The sequence below is a fragment of the Zonotrichia albicollis genome, chromosome 28 (assembly GCF_047830755.1).
Source record: "Zonotrichia albicollis isolate bZonAlb1 chromosome 28, bZonAlb1.hap1, whole genome shotgun sequence".
In the NCBI taxonomy this organism is placed as follows: domain Eukaryota; kingdom Metazoa; phylum Chordata; class Aves; order Passeriformes; family Passerellidae; genus Zonotrichia; species Zonotrichia albicollis.
In genome coordinates this window covers 1,354,713-1,376,299 of record NC_133846.1, presented here as the reverse complement: position 1 = coordinate 1,376,299, position 21,587 = coordinate 1,354,713, and the positions used below count along the sequence as shown (strand labels likewise).

The following is a 21,587-nucleotide window of genomic DNA, read 5'->3' as shown; positions in this document are numbered from 1 at the left end:
AGCAAATGAGATAAGACTTGTTATGATCATTCTCTGAGGTTCAGAGAATGTGAATCTCAGAAATATTCTTGGGAAGATGGCTTTGCTTTTCTCTGTGAGGAGAAATGTGGCTACACAAGGGCACACACAGACTGCTGCCACCTGTGGTAATCACATATCCTCTGAAAAGAGAGAGACACAGTTCTCTCCCAGGATTTTCCTGGAGAGCTGTGAGAAGCTGGGAGAAAGCTCAGAGAAGAGAATGAGAAACAATTCTTATCTCCACTTGCTGCACCTGTCGTTGTGCACATGTAGAATGTGTTATAGAAATTGTTTACCAAAGAGTAGTTTCTTAATTAGACACTAGATAGTGTTTAGATTAATTGACCAATTAAGTTAAAGCTATGTCAGACAGTCTGCAAGAGTTAGAAGTTAATGGTATAGTATAGTATAGTATAGTATAGTATAGTATAGTATAGTATAGTATAGTATAGTATAGTATAGTATAGTATAGTTTTGTATAGTATAGTATGATATAGAAGAATAAAGCAATTATTCAGCCTCTTGCAATGATAGAGTCAATGCTAATTATTCCCCATTCAGGGGACCATTGCCACAACAGCCACTGCCAGGAGAGTGGGCTTTGGGCTGGTGCTACACAACGGAAAGTGTTGCAAGCATTAAAAAAGCCACTAAGGGTGCTTAGGGACGTGTTCTAGTGTGGAGTTAATGCTGGGACTCAATGATCTTGGCTTTTCTAACCTTAATGAGTCTGTGATCCCATAAAATACAGCACCAGATTGTGCAGTTATTTTTCATGTTTGACCTAATCTGGCAAGCCATGACTGGATGTATGGAGTCTGGGTAAAGCTGTCTGCTCAGTACTGGGCAAGAGGTCAAACTACATGGTCACCATGGCCCCCTTGGGCTTCCAGACTACCAATTAAATCCTTTCCAGTGCTTGATTTGCCCACAGTAACCAGCACAACTAGCAGAGGCAGTAATTACATTTATTGGCAGCTTGATGAGGTGCCAGCACAGGACAGGTGGAAATGCAGGTCCTCAGAGAAGGCTGCACAAAAAGTCCCCTCCAGGCACCATGGTAACATCTCCAACCCCACTGGGACTGAAATAGTCAGCAAATGTCCCATCTACAGCTTCTAATCTCACTTCATCTTCAGGTTTATTAGCTGCAAATTTGTGGTGTTTTGTGGCTTATGGAAGAATTTATAGTACTATATAATTTTTTTTTTTTGGCTTCCTGTGTGGAACCACTAATAGTCCCTAACAGGCAGAAAATTGACCTGAGACTCTTTCCCCTCCTTCTCTCCTTTTGGCATGACTGAAGATATTAATAGTTCCAGGCTGCTTGCTGTCAGCTTCAAATCACCCTGGCAGTTAAAGCCCAAAATAACTGGGCCTTTGATGTCAACTTACTTTTATTTCTAAATAAACAACAGTGTTGGTTAAGATCTTCCAAATATGAAGCTATAGGCTCCCTCTAGCAATGAAAACAATGGAAAGCCAGCCAGTTCACTGTGTCTTGGGCAGACTGGGTGACCTTTCAGAGGCTTTCATCTCAAGCAGAAGAACAGACGAGGCTCCTCCTGCCATCCCACTGCCGTGCTAGAGCTGGTAGCTTTGAGCCTAGCTCAGGAAAGGGATTATTCACAGCCATTGCTCTTGCACATCAATTCTGAACCTCTTGCCTGACTGATTTCACTTTCAAAAGCCCTTGATAATGGGGAAATTTCCCTTATGTCATGCTGATCATTTTTAATTTATTTTTGTTGTTGTGAGGTATCCCTATTGCTTGGCATAGCCATGGCCATGGGGTGTTGCCATCGTTCCACCAAGTAATGCTGTCTTTGATTTCCTTTGTGCCGAAAAGGACAACACTCCTGTCCTTTTAAAAAAGGGAGGATAGAAAAAAATTCCTTGTGTTCTTTCCCTGAGTAAACAGCAGAATTCAAGGATTCATTTGGGGCTGGAGGATCCTTTCCCTCGGTTGCTTTTTCTCCCCGATTTCTAATTTTGTTCCCAGGTTCTTTGAGAGAGCAGGAACTCCTCATGGCACAGGAAAGGGATATTTGAACTGATCCAGGGGAATATTCCTGATGTTCTGGATGAGAAACGGATGAAATCAAAGTGCTGGGGAGGGAAGGGTTGTTCTTTAATCATTCCTTTAATTATTCCAGGAGACAATGCTGTGCTGAGGAATTTTCCTATTCCTTGGCATAAGAATGAGGGAAAATTAAAAGGAAATTTCTGTGCTGAGTTATTAAGGATGAACAACAACCAATGAGTTTTTTCATGTGGAAAACCCCACGGGTCACACACAAAGAGACAGGAGAGCAGACAGGAGTCCTGGGGGGAACAGCCACACTCTGGACACTGCTGGGGCTTTCAGTGGAGATCAGAGCTGCACTGGGAGGGACTGGTCAGACCCCAGGGCTGGGGCAGCACTGCCAGGTCCAGCTCCCTTGGGCCAAGAGCCCTCCTGGGCCACCCCAGCCCATGCCACAGCAGGGCAGTGGGAACAGTGAAGTGGCTTTTTGCAGCTTTCTCTGCCTCATCCCAAATTGGCAGCAGTGGGAAGGTGGCAGAGTGTGGAGCTGGGGAAACAAAGCATTGCCCAAGTACACCATGGAAGGCAGGAAAAGGAAGGGAACCCTTCAATGTTCAACCTTTCCTACATCCACCAGCTCCTGGAGAGGGTTTGTGACTGATGGGCAGTTCCCTGACATGCTCAGGAGAGGAAATTTTGTTGCCACTGGAATCAAAAAGCAAAATCATCCCTGACCCACTGAGCTGTGAGTCCTTCCAATCTGAGTCCTGGGGAAGAAGCTTTGGTGGTCCACCAGCAGGAACATGGGCTAAATTCCCCATTGGCAGCAGACAGAGAGGAGATGTCTGGGCCAGGTGGAGCCTGACAGCACCTGTGGAAAGACCTGAGGACTGGATTTCACCAAATGAACAGAAACTTCCCATGGACAGGAGCACTCTGGTGGGGGTTGAATGCTGTTTCTGGGCCATTGCTTGGACCAGGGCCCAACTCCAGTTCTGTGACAGAAGAAGGGACATGTTGCAAATCAACAGCAACTCCAGCGTTGGTAAGGAACAGAGAATGTTCATCTGACTCCACGGATATCAGGAGGCTAATTAATAACTTTATTATACTATATTATTCTATACATCTAAAACTGAATCTGCCAAGCACTCAACCCTGCACACAACTGCTCACACTGCTCTGAATCTCACAACTGTCAGCCAACAGTCCTGACTCTGGCTGGCTCTGACAGGCCAAGGAAACAAAACACCATCACTTGGGTAAACAATCTCCATATTGCATTCTACTTTTGCACAAACACAGGCACAGCAAATGATAAGAATTGTGTTTTCTTTCTCTGAGGTTCAGAGAATGTGAAACCCAGAAATATTCTTGGGAAGATGTGCCTTACATTTCTCTGTAAAGAGAAATTTCTCTGTGAAGAGAAATGTGGGGCTACAGGGACAGGGAAATTTTTTCATGTCATGGTTTGGGTCTGGGCTTTGGGAAGAGTGGCCCCACTGCAGGGAAGAGATGGCACCTGAGGATCACCCTGAGTGCTGTTTTTTTGCAGCCCCCTCCATCCATCTGAGCCCCATGAACTGGGCAGGGCTGGGCCGGGAGCTGCCCTGGGGACACGCCAGCGTGAGAGCAGCACTCCATCCAGAGCTGCCACCTGTGAGCAGCACCAGGGACCTGCTCCCCTCAGCAGCTGGGCTCTTTCCAGGAGGGAGGCTCACCTCCCCAAACCCAGGGAGCAGGGCAGGAGCGAGCACAGGCATTGTCTCCTCTGAACAGAACAGAACGGGGTCACTGGCAGCTGGGGTGCAGCAGCAGCACTACACCTGGTTGCATTTCCACATTTCCACTTTCCAACAAGCCCAGTGGCTGCCAGCATTCCAAGATGGGCTTTCACCCAGCAGGAGCTGCTGAACACAATGAATGCTCTTTGTATGTGTCAAGTGCAGAGGGGAGGGAGGCCCCAGGATGCTGCCAGGGCTGGGAGCGCTGTGTGTTCGCTCAGGAAGAGCTGGTCCTGCACGTACTTGCTCACATGGGGAGGTACAAACAGAACCTTCATCTGCTGATGAAAGACCAGCCTGCCTGGAAGAGGTGCAGGCTGGAAAGGAAACACATTTTTAAAGACAGAAGCAAATATTACAGCACGATGAATTATTCCCTGTAAATAATACCGGTGGCAGATCTAAGATCTCTTGTTCTGTTAGTGAATCACAGGTGAGCCAAGGCTCCTCTCTGCTGTGAAATACTTTCCATCTGTTGGCAGCTCACAGAAACAGCCCTGTGCCATCTCAGGAAGCCTCCACAGTGGCAGGGACACTGCAGTGATGGGCTGAATGTCACCTGGGGCTCACAGAGACTCTTCTCCAGGGACCATCCCTTGGCATCACACAGGCTCATCCCAGCCCCAGTTTGTGGTACAGGGGAGGGAAGTGGCACAGGCAGACACCCAGCCTTGAATGATCTCTGCAGCTCTGTGGAATCTCCCTCTAATTTCAGGGAGTCACTACAGGGTGAAATTTTTAAATGTATTATGTACCTTATGTGCATCATTTGGGACTTAGTCAGTCGACTTAGGCTGCTAATGCCTCTGATTTCAACCAGTGCAGGGATCTGGAGGTTAATCAGATTTTACTGATGCTTTGAAAATGCCCTGTGGGGTCCTGCCTGCACTTCCCATTGCTTGTTCACTTGGGAAATCCATTCCTGTATCTTCCTGAGCAGCAGACAAGGGATGTGCCACTAACAGTCCTGCCCCTGGTAACCAAGCCTGTGCAGTGAGAGCCCTCAGCCAGGCCCTGATGGAACCTGGCAGTGTCATCTACAGACTCTGGCCAAGAGCACCCAAGCAGCTGACAGGGAGCTACAAGCCAAGAGTGAGGCTATCAGCAGCCATGTGTAGGGCTATTTATCCTTGAACAGATCAATTTGGGCTCAAGCAGAGAAGTCTGAGGAAAAGCACTGATCTGCTTGGAGCAGGATGAGAACAGAGTGTGCCAGAGCAAGTTCAGGGAGAGGCAGAGCTCTTCTGCCTAATGTGAGGAGGGGACACCACTCCTGTTGCATTGCTGGTCCCTGGGACAGGCACAGCAGCCTCAGGTGTGACCCTGCCACCACTCTGCAGGGCTGACTCTGGGCAGGCAGAGCTCAGGGTCTCACCACCAGCCCTGTGCTCCTCCCCTGCTGAGTACCAGCACTGCCAACTATCAGACAGCATGAGCCCTTCCTGGCTCCTATAGCAGCAGGATTGATTCATCAGCTCAGATCTCTGCACAGAGTACCTGCATCCAGATCCCTGTGTAATAACTGAAGAAGGGAAAACTGCCCTCAGTGTCAGGGGACAAACCCTGCCAAACCAGGACCTGCCCCAGCACCTGGGCTTCTCAGGGAATCCAGCAGCAGGACCTGGTGTGGACCTTGTCAGAGCTAAACCTGACAAAGTCCACCCACAACAACCTCATTCCATTTCTTCTCTTGGGTTTGTGCCCTATCTTGTAATTGTGTGATAAGCATTCCCTAAGACATAAATCATATAAACTGGAAGTCCTGGAAGGACCTATTTGGAGAGGCTCTCTGGGTTGATTTCCTGTGTAAACACCTGCAGGGCAAAGCTGAGCTGGTGCCATGGAGTCGTTCCCAAGAGGGGCACTGGTAGTGAGAGAAGAGGTAAGAGACAAGGGGGCCAAGAGAGATCATAACACAATGACCAAGCCTGGGCCAGAGGATGAGAATTACAGGGTAGTTGGGCAGCAGCCCATTGCTGTGTAAATGCTCAGTTATTTCTGTTCCATAAACCACAATCCAGGTTACATGGTAATTATTTTGAGATTCATTAAGTGTAATTATACAGTAATCTCCAGGAGCCAGTAATCATGTTCCAAAGTATCTACCACTTAAAACTTGAGTGTCATGCAGGTAGGAAGCAGTCTCATGGCTTTCAGATTTCAGTGAATTGCAAAGTGGGATGGCCAGGACAGGGCCAAATGTTACTGTGACAGCTGAAATTGCCTTCCAAGGAGAAAGTTTGGCATGTCAGAGAAATGCTGCACACCCAAGGCCCAGCCAGTCTCCATGGGCACCCTCCAGCCAGCAGCAGGATCGGTGCCTTTGAAGGGCTGCTCCTCCCAGGTTGCCAGCACTTCCCCAAAAGTCAAATAAATCCTTTTCCAGAGGTTAAACCCATCCTTGGAGAGCAAACACAACTCTTGAGATTTCATTCAGACTCAAATGTCTCTTTTAGTTTGCTTCAACCATCAGTGTAGGAGCTATGGGGTAGGATGGTCAGGACGGACGGAGATGAGAGATCTCTGCAGCCAGGGCTGGGAACCTGTGGGTTATTGCAAAGGGCCTGGGTGCAGGGCCCTGCTGGGAGCTGCCAGCCACAGCTGGAGCAGGACTGAGAGAGGAGAGGGGAGAGAGGATGAGAGGGTGAGAGAGTAAAAGGGTAAGAGAGCAAAAGCATAAGAGAGCGAGGTTCCCGTTACAATACCATAAATCTTCTTCTGTGCTGAATATTCTGATTCTCACTAACCAATCTAATACAAGATACAAATCCTATAGCATTTCCGTACAGCCTATAAGAATCATTACATTACCACACTGTGTTACATTTTAAACCCTAAAAACTCCTCTTTGGGCCCCATCTGCCAAGCTGTAGGGTCTGCTCTGACCCTTGGGCCTGTCTGCAAGCAGAGGGTGTTGTTCCATCAAAAGGGGATCACCTTCAGCTGGGCACACCATTGTTTTCCAGTTGTTCAGTAACTGAGGTATCTCAAAGCTTGCTTTCATTTCAATCTCGCTTATAGTTTCCATCTTCTCAAAATCTTTTTCCAGGCAATCATATTTATAAGGCTTTCCTCTTTCATCTTCCCCAACATATCAGAAGAAGGCCTAAGCCTTCCTATAGACTCCTCTTGCCACTGTTCCCAGTCACAGCATGTGCCAGTGGCAGGGAGACCAGAGTCCCCAAGAGGGGGAATGAGGAACGACCCCACTGAGGGAATGGTCCCTGATCCCCTCTGCACCACAGAGCAAGGGGGCCCAGAGAAGCCTCCATGGGCCCCACACAACTGATGCTGCTCATGGTTCTTGTCCTTCAAAGAACCCCATTTTGACCTGGGGAGGCCAGAAAAATTACTGAGAGCTAAAGGCCCATGGCTTGGACTGGCTCTCACCTGGCCGTGCTCTGAGCAGGGAATGTTCCTTCTGCAATATTCCTGCTGCAGGAAAGGGTGAGATTGTGTTTCCAGGCAGTGCTGGATCAGCATGGTAGGAAAAACCTGTCTCCCATGTTAAGGACCAAGTTCCCAGCTTCAAAGGTCGAGTCCCTACAGAAATGTTAATTAATGCTTTTCCCTTCTCTGTCTTTCAGGGATCTGAATTACAACGAGCTGCTGGAATTCCCCGGGGCTATCAGGACACTGGGCCGACTGCAGGAGCTGTGAGATTTTCCTTTTATTCCTTTTCAAACCCAATCCTTGTGAGAGAGTGACCAATAAAGCATCGGGTGTGCTCTGACTTGAGGAGAGCACTCAGTCCAGGCCTTTCTTCTCCTTCCCAGCCCTATCCACTGCCTCAAAGTTTATCCCCTTGATTTCCATCAGCCCTGCCCAGCTCCCCATCAGCCTCCACACCTCGGAGGGGAGTGGGATTCTCTGCCAGCCTTGGAGCAGGTTCCTCCTTCTGCTCCTCACTCTCCTGTGGCATCTCAGGGGCTCAAATTCCAGCTGTTCTCTGGCTGCTTCTGATGTCCATTCCCCAGCTTGGGACCACAACCTGGACTTAAACTTGATATTGTGAGGCCACAGTTTCTGCAGGCACTGTGCCACCCCCTCTAATGCAAAGAAATTGAGGATAAATTTATAGGATATCTCCCTTAGGATAAATTTATAATAGGGAATTACCAGTTTATGACCATTTTAGTGGGTAGCTCTCCTTCCTCTAACGGGTCAGCCTGGGAGACACTAAAAATAAGAAAGCATCCCACTTATCACCCACAAAGGTAGAAGCCCCAGGGTGGGGTGAGTTGATGTGGATCCACAGTTCCTGTGTCACACTGGTGGGACAAAAGCAGCTGCTCTCATGTTTCTGGGAGCCTTGGAGTAAAAATCTGACCCTACTTTGCTCTTTACTGGAAGAATTCTCATGAGATTTCTGTGTTCAGCCCAATATCATCATTACCCTCACCTTCAAAATGAGAATAAGATCTTTAATCCCCTCCAATATGGCTTTTGAAATGCCTTCACTAAAGAAGAGGCAAATTCCAAATAGTCATCAACTAATCACCTCCTCTGGGATAAACAACTTGGGCATCACCCAGAGCTTGGTCCAAGTCCTGGACACAGGAGCCTGTGACTGCCTTTGCTGTACAGGAGGTCAGACTGTGCCCACAGAGCTCTCTTCTGCTGAGAAAGTTTGCTGATAGAAATTTTCACAGAATTCACAGAATCACTGGGTTGGAAGAGACCTTAAAAATCATCGAGTCCAACCCAGCCCCAACACCTCAACTCAACCCTGGCACCCAGTGCCACATCCAGGCTTTGTTAAACACCCCCAGGGATGGGGACTCCACCACCTCCCTGGGCAGAACATTCCAGAACTTTATCACTTTCTGTAAAAATTTTTTCCTGATATCCAATCTATATTTCCCTTGGTGCAGCTTGAGACTATGTCCTCTGGTTCTGTCAGCTGGTTCTCAAACTTAACCAAAAATATCCCAGCTACAAATCCTTTAAAGTCACAAGGGCTGATGATTCCTGGCACGCTCTGGTTGGCAGCTGTGTGGCTGTTATGGAAACCATCCTGAAAAATTGTAGTTCCTGGTGGATAGAAAATCTTGTATTTGCTTGTTTCTGTTTCCTGACCTGTAAAGTGTTTGGGATTCATATTCCATTAAAACCTGAAGTCCTTGTACCCTTGGTGGGGTTGGTGGAGCCACATATGGAACACCCACAGAGTAAATGCAGCAGATTTTGCCCTGCCAAACCATAATCCTTGTTCACCTGCTGGGATGATGCTGCACCTGGGAAGGAGCCTATATCTCCTATTTGTTGAATATTTTGAAGGCTCTCTGGCTTTAAAAGTGTTGAGAAAAGAAGGTTAATTTAATTAATATCAAGATATTTGTTTCTCCCAACAGTGGTTTTCACAACAACAACATCAAAGCTATTCCAGAGAACGCATTCGTTGGGAATCCCCTCCTCCAAACAATGTAAGAAAATTAAATAATGTTTCCTATATCTTTACATTGCCCAGAAAGGGGCATTTCCTGCTGTCTTTAGTTGGGATTTCTGACAAATGACAACAATCTGATATTTGCCATCCATGTGCCAAAGTAGGCTGAAATTGCTGCTTCTGGGCTCCTCAGAGCTGCTGTGGGTTCTCCTTTCAGAGGACAGTGTTGCCTCAGGAGAGCTGGTGAGAGAGAAGAAATGGCCATGGGAGTGAGGGGATGATTCTCTTCCCCTCAGGAAGACAAGAGATCAGTCCCAAGCTCAGGATCTTTGAGGCCCTTGGGTGCTGTGGGATGTGAAGTTTGGGAATCCTCAAGAGCAAGGATTTCCCTGCAGCTGATGTTTGCTGATAGCAAGGAAGTAACACAACACAGGTGGTCTGCATGGAAACCACCTAAGCCCTGGCTGACATCTGCTGCTGTTTATTCCTTGTGCTCAGAAAGCTGCTGGCCAGCTTCAGCAGCAGCCACACGTGTCAGAGAGCTGGGACTGCAGATCCCTGTGTGTCTGCCCAGACCTGGACACAAAGCTCTGCAGATAAACACACCCAGCTGTCAGGTCATGTCTGCTCTGACCCAGGCACAGTTAGGGATTTTTGGATACTTCTCTGAACCACACAAATCTTGAAAATCGTGTGACAAAAGCTCTGCTTGTCCAAACTGGACTTAAATTATAGAAATACCAATATCAGGAAAGCCATGGTGATACTGGGTGAAACCACTCAGTGCTCCAGCCAGACCCACCAGCCTCATCCCATCTGCTTGGCAGCATCCACAGGGTGATGATGGGGCCAGCACTCCCAGAATGTTCATCTCCCCATTGCATCTGCCCATCTAAAGCCTTCCGCAGTTGTGACCGTGTTTACAGGGGTGTGAGGATGAGGGAAGAGAGGAGGATCTGACTCCATGTTTCAGAAGACTGATTTATTATTTTATTATATATATTACATTAAAACTATACTAAAAGAATAGAAGAAAGGATTTCATCAGAAGGCTAGCTAAGAATAGAAAAAGAAAGAATGATACCAAGGCTTGTGGCTCGGACAGAGAGTCTGAGCCAGCTGGGCTGTGATTGGCCATTAATTAGAAACAACCCCATGAGACCATCACAGATGCACCTGTTGCATTTCACAGCAGCAGATAATCAATGTTTACATTTTGTTCCTGAGGCTTCTCAGCTTCTCAGGAGGAAAAATCCTAAGGAAAGGATTTTTCATAAAAGATGTCTGTGACACAAAGTTAGTGGGGAGGAAGTGCTTCTTGTAGGAGGTGACTCAACTCCTCCCACATCTCACTGGGTCCTAGAAGAGCTCACTGCACTGACTGTGACAGGTGGGAAAGGTGCTGGTGCTGTGTGTGACACCACAGGAGTGTCCTCCAGTGCAAGGTGTTTGTTTCTCAGTCGGACTGAAGAAGGGTTTTACACCTTTCCAGCCCATCTGGTTCAGCAGGACCCCAAAGGGCCCATTCAGAGCAGCAGGAGACCTCAATGTCCAGACAAAACAGGCCATGGGAGAGCTTGTGGTTATCTAGGAACAAGAATTCCTCACCAGCAGCATCTCCTGCATGGCTTGCTGCTGGCAGCTCTGAGGCTCTTGACTTGTAACAGCACCTTCTCTTTGTGTGCAGCAGACTCTGACCTGTTCCTCCTTCCCATTGCAGCCATTTTTATGACAATCCCATCCAGTTTGTTGGACAGTCTGCTTTCCAGTACTTGCCAAAGCTCCACACTCTGTAAGTTCACCAAGCACATCCCCAGAGAGGTAACATCCAAGCTCCAAGCCTTGTGCACTGGGCACCTTTGTGGCCTCCTCCCTCCCTTTTTCCAAGCCCCTGTGCCAATAGAGCACCATGAAGCCACTCTCTTGTCCAACCCCAAAGGTTACTCCAAGGAGCAGACACTGCAGATGCTTTCTTCTGAGGAAGGTTAATTTTGAAAGGGCATTTTGGAGCCAGCCACTAATTCCTCCTCCCCACACAGCTGACAGGCACTGGGGCTTTCCAGGGTCTCCACAGCTGGGACAGGGGCAGCAAAGTGCCACACACAAGTGCCACAGCCTTTTCTGCTGCTGCATAATTGCCCAAACAGAAGGACACTGAAGGCATCTGCCTTTCTCCACAAGATGGAGAAGTGGAGGAACACGTCCCAGCACCATGGCACAAATGTTATTACTGGGCAGGCAGCAGTGGCACTGCCTCCTGCACAGGTCTGGCCCTGTGCCTGCTCCAGGGCCACCAGCACAGGCTGGGCACCCCCTGAACCACAGCAGCTGCCCCACTCTGGCAGTTCAGCCAACCTGTTGTGGCACAGCACTAAAAATACTGAGGCAGAGGCAACCTCATAAATCTCTATTTATAAGCCTCACCCAAGACATAAAATAAATCATTCAAATAGCTCTGCATTCTTTAGATCCAAATGCATAGACCCAGGGAGGCTTGGGTGGGATGCCCTGCTTACATTCCCCATGGTAATTGTTTGGGTTTTTTTTTTTTTAATTTGGGTAGAAATGGTGCCAAGAATGTCAGTGGCTGGGAGAGGCTTGGAGCTTGCCAAGCCTCCCTGCATGGAAGCCCCAGCTCCATCCTGCTGTATCCACACAGTGTCTGCTCCAGCCACAGGGACACTCTGGGGCTGGGCCCTGATCCCATCTGGGTGTGAGGAACAGATTTACCCCCCTGGCTGGTGGGCCTGGAGCCCTGAGCAGCTGCAGGTGCCTCCAGGTGCTCTGCCCACCTCACTGCAGCCTCCTTTCTCTGCAGGTCCCTCAATGGAGCCACGGACATCAGGGAGTTCCCAGACCTCAAAGGCACCACCAGCCTAGAAGTTTTGTGAGTGGCACCTCTCTCCCTCTTACCCTGCTAGCTGTGCTCTTCCTCCTCCAAGGTGCTCCAGGCTGTTTCAGTGAGGACAACTTTCCCAGTGCTGTGCAGTGTTCAGCTCTGCCTCTCCCTGGTCGCTCACCCTTCTGCTTCGTTTCACCCCTGTGGCTCCTGAACCAGCTTTCCTCCCTGTGAGTGGCTCTCTCAGGACTCTTGAGTGTACTCCAGCCTTGTTTTTTTTTTTTCATTTGTTTGTTTGTTTTTTCCTTCCTCCCCTCCTGCACCTGTGAGTGCAGTGCTTCTGCTGCACCCCAGTGTCTCTGCCCATACTGGAACCAGCACCATGGTGCAGTTCAGGGAACATCTGCCACCCAGGCTGGGGCTCCTACAGCTGCTCTGGTCCCCTCCTTGTGTCCCCAGGGCCTTGGAGGACACGCTGCCCCTGGCCACACATGGTTCTCCTCTCTTGGACACCATCCCCACACTGAGCCCACACTGGAGCACCCCCGGGCAGGGTATGGCCTGGCCCTGCCATGTCTTGGGGACACGGGGACCATCCATCCATCCATCCATCCATCCATCCATCCATCATCCATCCATCCATCCATCCATCCATCATCCATCCATCCATCCATCCATCCATCCATCCATCCATCCATCCATCCCTCACACACAGCTTTTGAGGCAGCCCTGCCTCCAGGCCTGTCCAGCCTGGACAGAGGGAGCAGGGATGTCAGAGCCATCAGAGGACACTGCCATCTGCCACCAGCAAGGCCAGGGACAGCTGTGAATTCAGTACTCAGCAGTGGCCCAGAACTCTTCACATTCACCTTAGCCAGGTCCAGCAGCAGTGCCTCTTTCCAAAGCTGTCAGGCAGGGTTTTATCCTCTCCATGTATTTTATTGTCTCTCCTGCCACTATCTGGGACTGGGCTTTGGGATCACAGAGTCTGTGTGCAGGCTGTCAGCAACAGCATTTCTTCTCTCTCCTCCATCCCTGCAGGACCCTGACCCGGGCAGGAATCCATTTCCTCCCCAGAAGGATGTGCCAGCAGCTGCCCAGCCTCCGAGTCCTGTGAGTAACCCGTGCCTCTGTCCTGCCTGGTCCTTACAAAGTGCCCTCAGGAACTGAGCTTTCCTTTTGTCCAGCTCAGGGAAAGGGCCAGCTGTGGGAGACCCTCCTGTGGTTCTTGTTCCCATCATTTTCCATGCAGAAATCTCCACCTTCTCCATCACTGCTTTGAGCTCTTGCTTGCTCTTGCCCTCGCTGCTCCATCCCAGGTGCTGCTCTGGTCCCAGGGCTGCACCAGCACCTCCCCCTTGCCCTGCACCATGCAGGGGGAGTAGAGAGAGAGCAAAAGGAGATGGGAGCCCTTCACAGCTCCTCTCAGCCCAAACACAAGGGGGAAATCACCTTCACCCTCTGCCCCAGCCTTGGCTTATTGCAGCTGGATCTGCCGCAAGTGCCATCACTTGGAGGAAGGATCCTGTTCATATCCCAAGAGGGATCAGGTCTGACCTGATGGGGACCTGTGAGGCCACAAGGTCTCATTTCCTCACCTGGGGCAGCACAGCCAGGTCAGGGTTTTGCTTGGTCTGTTTCTTTGGCTCTGCCTGCTTAGCCAGGCACTGAATGATGCTGGGGCATCATGCTCTCTCCTTTAGCCTGGTACATGATGAAATCAACATCTCAGAAAGGTTCTGCACCATCTCAGGAATCACATCCCTGGTTCCTGAGATCCCCAACTATGTTTGCAGTGAAAGACATCCTCAGGAAATGAGTCATGAGCCAGATTTATACAAGTTTGCAGCCTTAGGGCAACAACAGGCTTGCCTCTCATCAGTCTTTATACAAGCAAGCTGAAAAAGAAAACAAGTTTGTTCCAGGAAAGCAACAGGAGTGAATTCTTGATCACAGAAATTGGAAACAAGAGTAAAACATAAAAATAAAAGAAGACAATTTGTAACTTAGGAGATTACAGGCTTTTGGTTCCAGATGTCCCTGTAGGGAAGATCTCCCATCTTTAGACATCTGGACCAATTCAATGGATGAGTTGCTATGAAAGTGCAGCCTTTGGGCTGGCCCAGGCTCTGGGTCCCAGAGCTCTGTTTATGTTTGCAGTTATCAGACTGCAACTCCTCACAGCAGAGCCTGTTCCTTGTGCCCACCACCATGTGGGACAGTTTTATTGGGACACACCACCTTGTTCCTTGCCCCTTGTTCCTCTTCCCTAGTAAACATTAATTTCTGACATTAACTGCATTGCTTTTGGGTTTGGAGACAGTGTGAGGGCCAATGTTTGTGCATGTTCACATCTCTCTTGCCTTTGAAATGCCTCAGCCCCTGTCCCCACAGAGCCAGTGTTGCTCTCTGGCTGTCCCTGGGCAGCCACAGGAGCTGTGGCTGTGACACCTCTGGCCATAGGTGACAGGAACAGCTGCATTTCCAGGTGTGGATTGTCTGCAAGGACCCTGCACAGGGACTGTGGAGCTACTGCAGGGGCAGAGGGTCAGAACCATCCTGGGATGCCCCACACAGGCAGGGCAGCCTTGGGCATCCACCTGGTATCATCCTGCTGCTTCCATCCAGAGCTCCTGCCCAGGGCACAGATTTTGTGCAATCGTGAGGTGGAAGGGACCCACAAGGATCATTGAGTCCAGCTCCTGGCTCTGCACAGAGTAGTCCAAATGCTCCTTGGGCTCTGAAGATTTGTCTTTCTCCTCAAGCAGAAATAGGTGAAATTCCCCTGAGCAGAGCTGAAGTCCCTTGGTGCCATCAGCACCTTCATCCTGGTGTGCTCCCAACAGAGCAGGAGTGACTGAGGCTGCTCTGTTTGTAGATTCTGGGCTGCACCTGGTTACCCTCACTCTGGAGGAGCCAGAAATAACTCCTGGGGCTGGTTCTCCCCATCACTGTTAGCTGAGCTCCAGCCCTGTCAAGCCCAATGCATTGACACAGTGAGTGATGCTCAGGACTTTCTCCATCCTGGGTGACAGCCCCCAGAGCCAAGCAGAAACCTTTTGCTTGCTTTTCCCTCCCTCCTCCTCTCCACCATGGAAAACTGGTGGTGAGTGGGTTGGCAAAAAAAAAATAATTGAAATATTTGAGGAGTAATCTATTGGCAGAAAGATGGAAACCGAGTTTGGAAAGTCGGCAGAGAAACCACATACAAAACTTTACCCTGGGGTAAATTTCCCTTGAACAACCACAAATCCAGTCTCTGCTGGTGGGGAAAGAGCTGGGTTTAAACATTGCTCCTTCCCCAGCCTGTTTCAGCTTCAATAAATTCTCATTAAGCTGTTCCAGGGTGGGTTTTCCTCTGACTATCAAGCCACTCTGGATGCTGACAATACACTGAGCCATGAACCAGTGGCAAGAGGAGTTTGCTGCAAACTGCTTTCGAGTGACAGCACTGGAAAAAACAAGGACCAGGGGTTGCCAAAGTCTGTAATGTCCTGAACCAAATCCCTGCCAATGCCACAACCCCTTCCCTGGCCTTGGGACAAAGCCAGGAAAGGCTGAAGGGGGAGCAGGCAATGGGCAGTGGGGTTGCTGTGCCATGAGGGAGCTGGACAAATCCTCCAGGCACATCTGCAGCTTGTGCAAGCTCTGGCAGATAAATCTCTGTGCTGTGCCCATAGAAAGCAGGGCTGGGCATGGCAGAAGCGGCACAGGAGGGCTTCCTTTCCCAGCTGACTTGAGGCTGGGGAGGACAAGCCCACCCCAGCTGTACCAGCAGCTCCATCAGCCCACAGGGGAGCTGGGCTGGGGGTGGGCGAGTGGGGAAATCATGGGGCAGCCCTCACCTTGCACAGAAATCATGGGGCAGACCTTCACCCTCCACAGAAATTGTGTTAGTGTTCACAGCAGTCCCAGGAGGAGGGAAGAGAGGAGGATCTGACTCCATGTTTCAGAAAGCTTGATTTATTATTTTATTATATATATTATATTAAAACTGTACTAAAATAATAGAAGAAGGGATTTCATCAGAAAGCTAGCTAAGAACAGAAAAAGAAGGAATGATAACAAAGGCTTGTGGCTTGGACTCTGTCCGAGCCAGCTCACTGTGATTGGCCATTAATTAGAAACAACTGCATGAGATTAATCACAGATCCACCTGTTGCATTCCACAGCAGCAGATAATCAATGTTTACATTTTGGTTTTGAGGCCTCTCAGCGTCTCAGGAGGAAAAATCCTAAGGAAAGGATTTTTCATAAAAGATGTCTGTGACAAGAAATGATGGGGCAGCCCTCACCCTGCACAAACCAGAGCCAGCAGCAGCTGCAGGGTGCAGATCCCACTCTCTGGGTTGCCAAAAGTGGAGCTGTGCAGGATGAAGTGAGGTCACCTCGCTCTCCAACAGTACCTGCCTTGCAAGGGAGGGCTCAGGGGCTCTGGGTTTTGGCGTCCCAACATTCCTGTGCTGTGCTTTCCCTGCAGAGAGCTGTCACACAACCAAATTGAGGAGCTGCCCAGTTTCCACCGGTGCCAGCAGCTGGAGGAGCTGTGAGTATGGAAATGTCCTTGTTGTGCTGTGCTCTGGGGAAAAAGGGTTGCTTTGAGGAGAGGGATGGTTCCCACCCACAGAACTCCCAAGCACTGGGGAAGTTGGGCATTGTAACTCACTGTTTGGAGTGCAACTGGACCAGAGCTCCACAGTTGGGATCTTTAGCTTGTCAGAGTGGCCCTGAGATGTGTTGGAAAGTCTCTTTTCCCAGCCCAGCGCTTGAAGGAGGAGTCAGAGCTCTTTATTTTTCAGTCTCAAGGTTGTTTATTGTATCTTATCTATAAAAAATTTTCTCCTGCCCTGCCCAGGTCCATCCAGCAGGACAGTCCCAGGCACTCTGCCTGCCCCCAGGGCAGTGTTATGTCTTTATACTAAAAACTACCTGTACAATGTTTACAGTTACTTTCCAATACCCATCACCTATGTTAGACAGTGAGCTTCTACTCTAAACCAATCTAAAAGTGCCACCATCACAGCAGAAGATGGAGGCCAAGAAGAAGAAGGAGAAAGGCTGGACACACCCAGATCCCTCCATCTTGCCCCCTGAACCCCCATTCTAAAAACCCCAAAATCTACTTTTCCACCCTGTGATAACTTCACTAATATTCTACCTAAACTGTTGTGGGTGGCAGATCTTCATCTAAGGTTGGTAATTTGCTCTATGGGTCATAATCAAACCCTCAGGTGTTTTGGGCTCCATGCCAGGGCTTCTGAGCCCCCTGGCAGGGGTCTGGTCTGTCCTGGACAGACAGAGGGATGTCCTGGGTTCCCACACTCCACTCTGCCCCTGTGTACATACAGAATAAAAATACATCCCCTGTGTACAGGAGCTTAATTCAGGCCCTGTCAGAGGTTCCAGCCACTTCAAACAGAAGTGGGATGTGACAGCACTGAATTCCCTTCTCTAACTCCAGCCCTGCTATAAGCTAATCAAAAATGGGTTTATGTCCACCATAAATGTCTTCTGCTCCAAGGAGGGCTCCATGCCATGGGCACAAAGCAGCTTTTGTCCTCCCTGTCCAGGGCCAGCCCCTCCTCAGAGAAGGGGGATTCCTTCCTCAGCTCTGGAACTGGGTCCTCTCCAGGCCTCAGGAGGCATTGCTGCTGCTCTGAGACAAAGTTATTCACACTCAGCTCAAAATGGGGCCCTACACCTCAAACAGAGCACAAGTTCTTGGCCTTTTTGAGAAAAACTTTTTTAATTGAACAATTAAGATAGACTCCATGATATTTCACAGAATTCTGCTACCTGAGCAGTATCCTCATTAAAAAATCCCACAGGAGAGGTTGTCCCTGCTCTCTATAGCACCTCAGCCTGGATAGTCAGAGCAGCTCATCCAGCCTCAGCAAACTGGACATTAAAACACTGTGAAACTACATGGAAATGAGAGTGCACAGCCCCTGCTGCTTTTTAGGGCAGCTGTGAGAGTACCCTTAGGAAAACACTTGAAAAATATAGAAAGTACACCAAAAAAAGACAAATGCTCAGAATTTCAAACCTGTAGTTTCACATATTCTGCCTGAGTCCTTCTTACAGAATTTTATAATATGCCAAATTCAGACTTAACATTAATATAGAATCACACTAAATCCAGTTTTTGGCTAGTGAAGTCAGATTATACCTATATATCTCTACAAAGATTAATATCAAATTAGTATTAAATATTAATATTAAGTATTAATATTAAAATTAAATTAATTTTTTTTTCTTATTAAGGGACCAAAATGAGGTTTTGGTCAGGATACAGGATGTCTCCTGAGGGTGTGGAGAGTGTGTAGGTCAGTCACAGAGTCTGTGAACTCCCAGCCTGCTTTTTCCCCTTCCCAGGGGATGAAGGAGCTGGAAAGGGGATGTGCAGGGCGGAGGCACTTCACGTGCAGATGTGGACAGTGGGCTCTACCAGACATCAAGAGAATTCTTCATGAAACACTGAGATACCTTCAGCCCTCAAACCTTCATCCTCCCCAAGGCAAAGGGCAGCACCCCATGGTCCTTCCTGAAGGGTCACACAGGGCTGCTTGCTGATCACTCACTCCAAGCTCTCAGATTTTCCTCTGGAAAAAGCAATTTGGAGGCTTAGGGAGGAGCAAAGTGGGAAACCAGTGTGGGTTTGGGGTTAACAGGGCACCTTTGGCCACTGCACATCAACAGCTCTTCACTGAGCTATGCTGCCATCAAAACAGAGGCTGTCTGAGCCCTGGAGCTGCTGTAGGAGAGAATGGCTTTGACACATTCTGCTGCTCATCCTGCTTAACTCCTGCAATCAGAGTACGTCTCCCAAGCACAGCAACTTCCACAGTGACAGTGCTGCCCTGGGACAAAGAGCTCCATCACTGCCTTCAGCTCTCTTCTCAAACCAGTCTCTGTTTTCCAGGGGTCTGCAGCACAACAAGATCCAGGAGATCAGAGCAGACACCTTTGTGCAGCTGCTGGCCCTGCGCTCCATGCAAGTATTGCCTGCCAGGGGACAGCTGGGGCCGTGCTGGGGAGGGGGCTGTGAGCCCAGGGGGGCTGGGGGAGCTCCCAGCCTGCCCCTGTCTCTGCTGGGAGGATTTTCTGTTGAGTCCCTCTGTCAGAGCATCAGGGGTGGAATGGTCAGGATGCACGGAGATGAGAGATCTCTGCAGCCAGGGCTGGGAACTTGTAGTTTATTGCAAAGGGCCTGGGTGCAGGGCCCTGCTGGGAGCTGCCAGCCACAGCTGGAGCAGGACTGAGAGGAGAGGGGCAGAGAGGGTGAGAGAGAGAGAGAGTAAAAGGGCAAGAGAGTAGAAGCATAAGAAAGTAAAAGGGGTAAGAGCGTAAAGGGGTAAGAGGGGAAGTTCCCATTACAATACCATAAATCCTCTTCTGTGCTGAATATTCTAATTCTCACTAACCAATCTAGTCCAACATACAAATCCTACAGCATTTCCATACAGCCTATAAGAATCATTACATTACCACACTGAGTTACATTTTAAACCCTAAAAACTCCTCTTTGGGCCCCTTCTGCCAAGCTGGCAGGGTCTGCTCTGACCCTTGGGCCTGTCTGCAAGCAGAGGGTGTTGTTCCATCCAAAGGGGATCACCTTCAGCTGGCCACACCATTGTTTTCCAGTTGTTCAGCAACTGAGGGATCTCAAAGCTTGCTTTCATTTCGGTCTCACTTATAGTTTCCATATTCTCAAAATCTTTTGCCAGGCAGTCATATTTATAAGGCTTTCCTGTTTCATCCTCCCCAACATCCCTTTTCCATTCCTCCTTAGGAAGGAGGAGGGCACAAACCATCCTTTGGCTTCCCCTGTGCCTGCAGCCCTCCCTCCTTACCTGCCCCCTCATGCCCACACCCCACACACTGCCAAGGCAGAGCCCACATCACAGACAGGCTCCTGAATGCCAGGAGGCACCCAGGGCAGTACCTGAGTGCACCTGAGCTCCAGCACCCCTGTCCTGCACAGGCAGGTCCTGGGCCATGCACTCCTGGAACACCCATCCTCTTTGGTTTGAAACTCCTCAGCAGTTTGTGTTCCACAGATGCACCCAGGCACTCCCCACACACACAGAGTCCCCTCCCAGGTGCCAGGCAAGGCCCTGAAGGGCACCCCTGGCTCTGTGCCATCTGGGAAGAGCCCTGACAGCCTTTATTTGCTGTTCTGTTAGGAAGTGAGCTAAATCCCACCAAACCTGCTCCCATGGTGCAGCAATGTGAGTGCCATTTAACAGTTCCTGGGATGCCCTGAGTGTCACAGACACCATGGTTACACCTGAGGTGTGACAGGTGGCACTGCAGGCACCCAGGGAACCTGAGCAGGCTGCCCCAGCCCAGTAACACACACAGAGAAAGCTCTGGCAGCTTTGGGTGTGTTCTGGTCCCTGGGAAAGGATCCATCCCACCCAGTGTCACACACACCTGAGCAGGTGCCTTGGCTCCCTTGGAGCTGGAGAGATGAAGTTTGGCCTGTAGCCAGCCTTAGGGCAAGAAATGTGTCCCAGTTTGCTGGTTCCCTCTGCCCTGCTTGCAGAGGGAGTGGAGCTGTCTCACTTGGATGGGGGCAGAGCTTTCTGAGGGGACTCAGTGAACCCAAAGCACCTGTGCATGGCAGGAGACATTCCAAACTCACCTTCCCCAGAGCCCTGGCCTGTTGGGTTCCCTGTTGCTGATTCTTTGCCTTTTGGGGCTCAGGCTGGGCCCTCCCTGGAGGATCCCCTGTCAGGGGAGACCCTTCTGGAGCAGTTCTGTGTCAGGAAAGAGAGATGAACTGGGGTTTTTTGGTCTTCAGGTTCCTATTTATTATTATCTTTTTTAAAGTTTTGCATGCTGTCCACACCAGGCTCAGCACGGTGGAAAAGCACCACAAAAATGGCCAACAGTCTCTTGTTCCAAGGTCTTTTAAAGCTAAACTATCCAATTAAGAGCTGGCACCTGGATTATTTCCTCTTTTAACCCAATAACTGATCTCAAAGAGCCCACAGTGCAGACTTTTCTGCCCAATTACAAAATGCCACCCAAACCCATGGAGAAGAAGGAAGAAGAAGCATGAAGAAGAAACCCAGGACAACACCCTGTGCCCGCCATCTTGCTTCCATCCACAACACACTAAAAATCCCAAAACCTCAATTTCCCACCTAAATGATACATCTACACTACTCTCTATAATCTATTTCACACTTTTGTGGATTCCAGTTTATCTTGAAGTTTAGGAAACTTTCTCCATGAATGAGGGTCAAAGTCAGTGCTGCCCTGGGGATCAGAGCACCCCAGAGCAGACACAGAAATATTCCCAGTGTGCTCTGGGTTTCCATACTGGCCCTGTCTGCCTGTGCCCCACTCAGCACTGTGACTGCACTGGGGATGCTCTGGCACTGAGGCATGACCTGTTTGGCATATTGGCAAAAAATTCCCAAATTGACAGAAATTAAGCCAGAAAAGAACATTTTTCATGGATCCTTTCCCACTGATCTCAGCAGAGGAGCTCCTGCAAGGCAAACTCTTGTGCCCTGT

The 21,587-nt window shown here is 49.4% G+C and overlaps 1 protein-coding gene across 1 annotated transcript in view; it reads left to right on the top strand.

The window, feature by feature from the left end:
• The window catches only part of LGR6 (leucine rich repeat containing G protein-coupled receptor 6), a 169,280-nt gene that overhangs the window by 131,988 nt on the left and 15,705 nt on the right, over positions 1-21,587 (top strand). Inside the window, exons 7-13 of the mRNA XM_005492487.4 lie at positions 7,419-7,487; positions 9,186-9,257; positions 10,941-11,012; positions 12,039-12,107; positions 13,101-13,172; positions 16,540-16,605; positions 18,982-19,053. Of these exons, the coding sequence (XP_005492544.4) occupies positions 7,419-7,487; positions 9,186-9,257; positions 10,941-11,012; positions 12,039-12,107; positions 13,101-13,172; positions 16,540-16,605; positions 18,982-19,053 (492 nt within the window). The remainder of the gene's footprint in view (positions 1-7,418; positions 7,488-9,185; positions 9,258-10,940; positions 11,013-12,038; positions 12,108-13,100; positions 13,173-16,539; positions 16,606-18,981; positions 19,054-21,587) is intronic.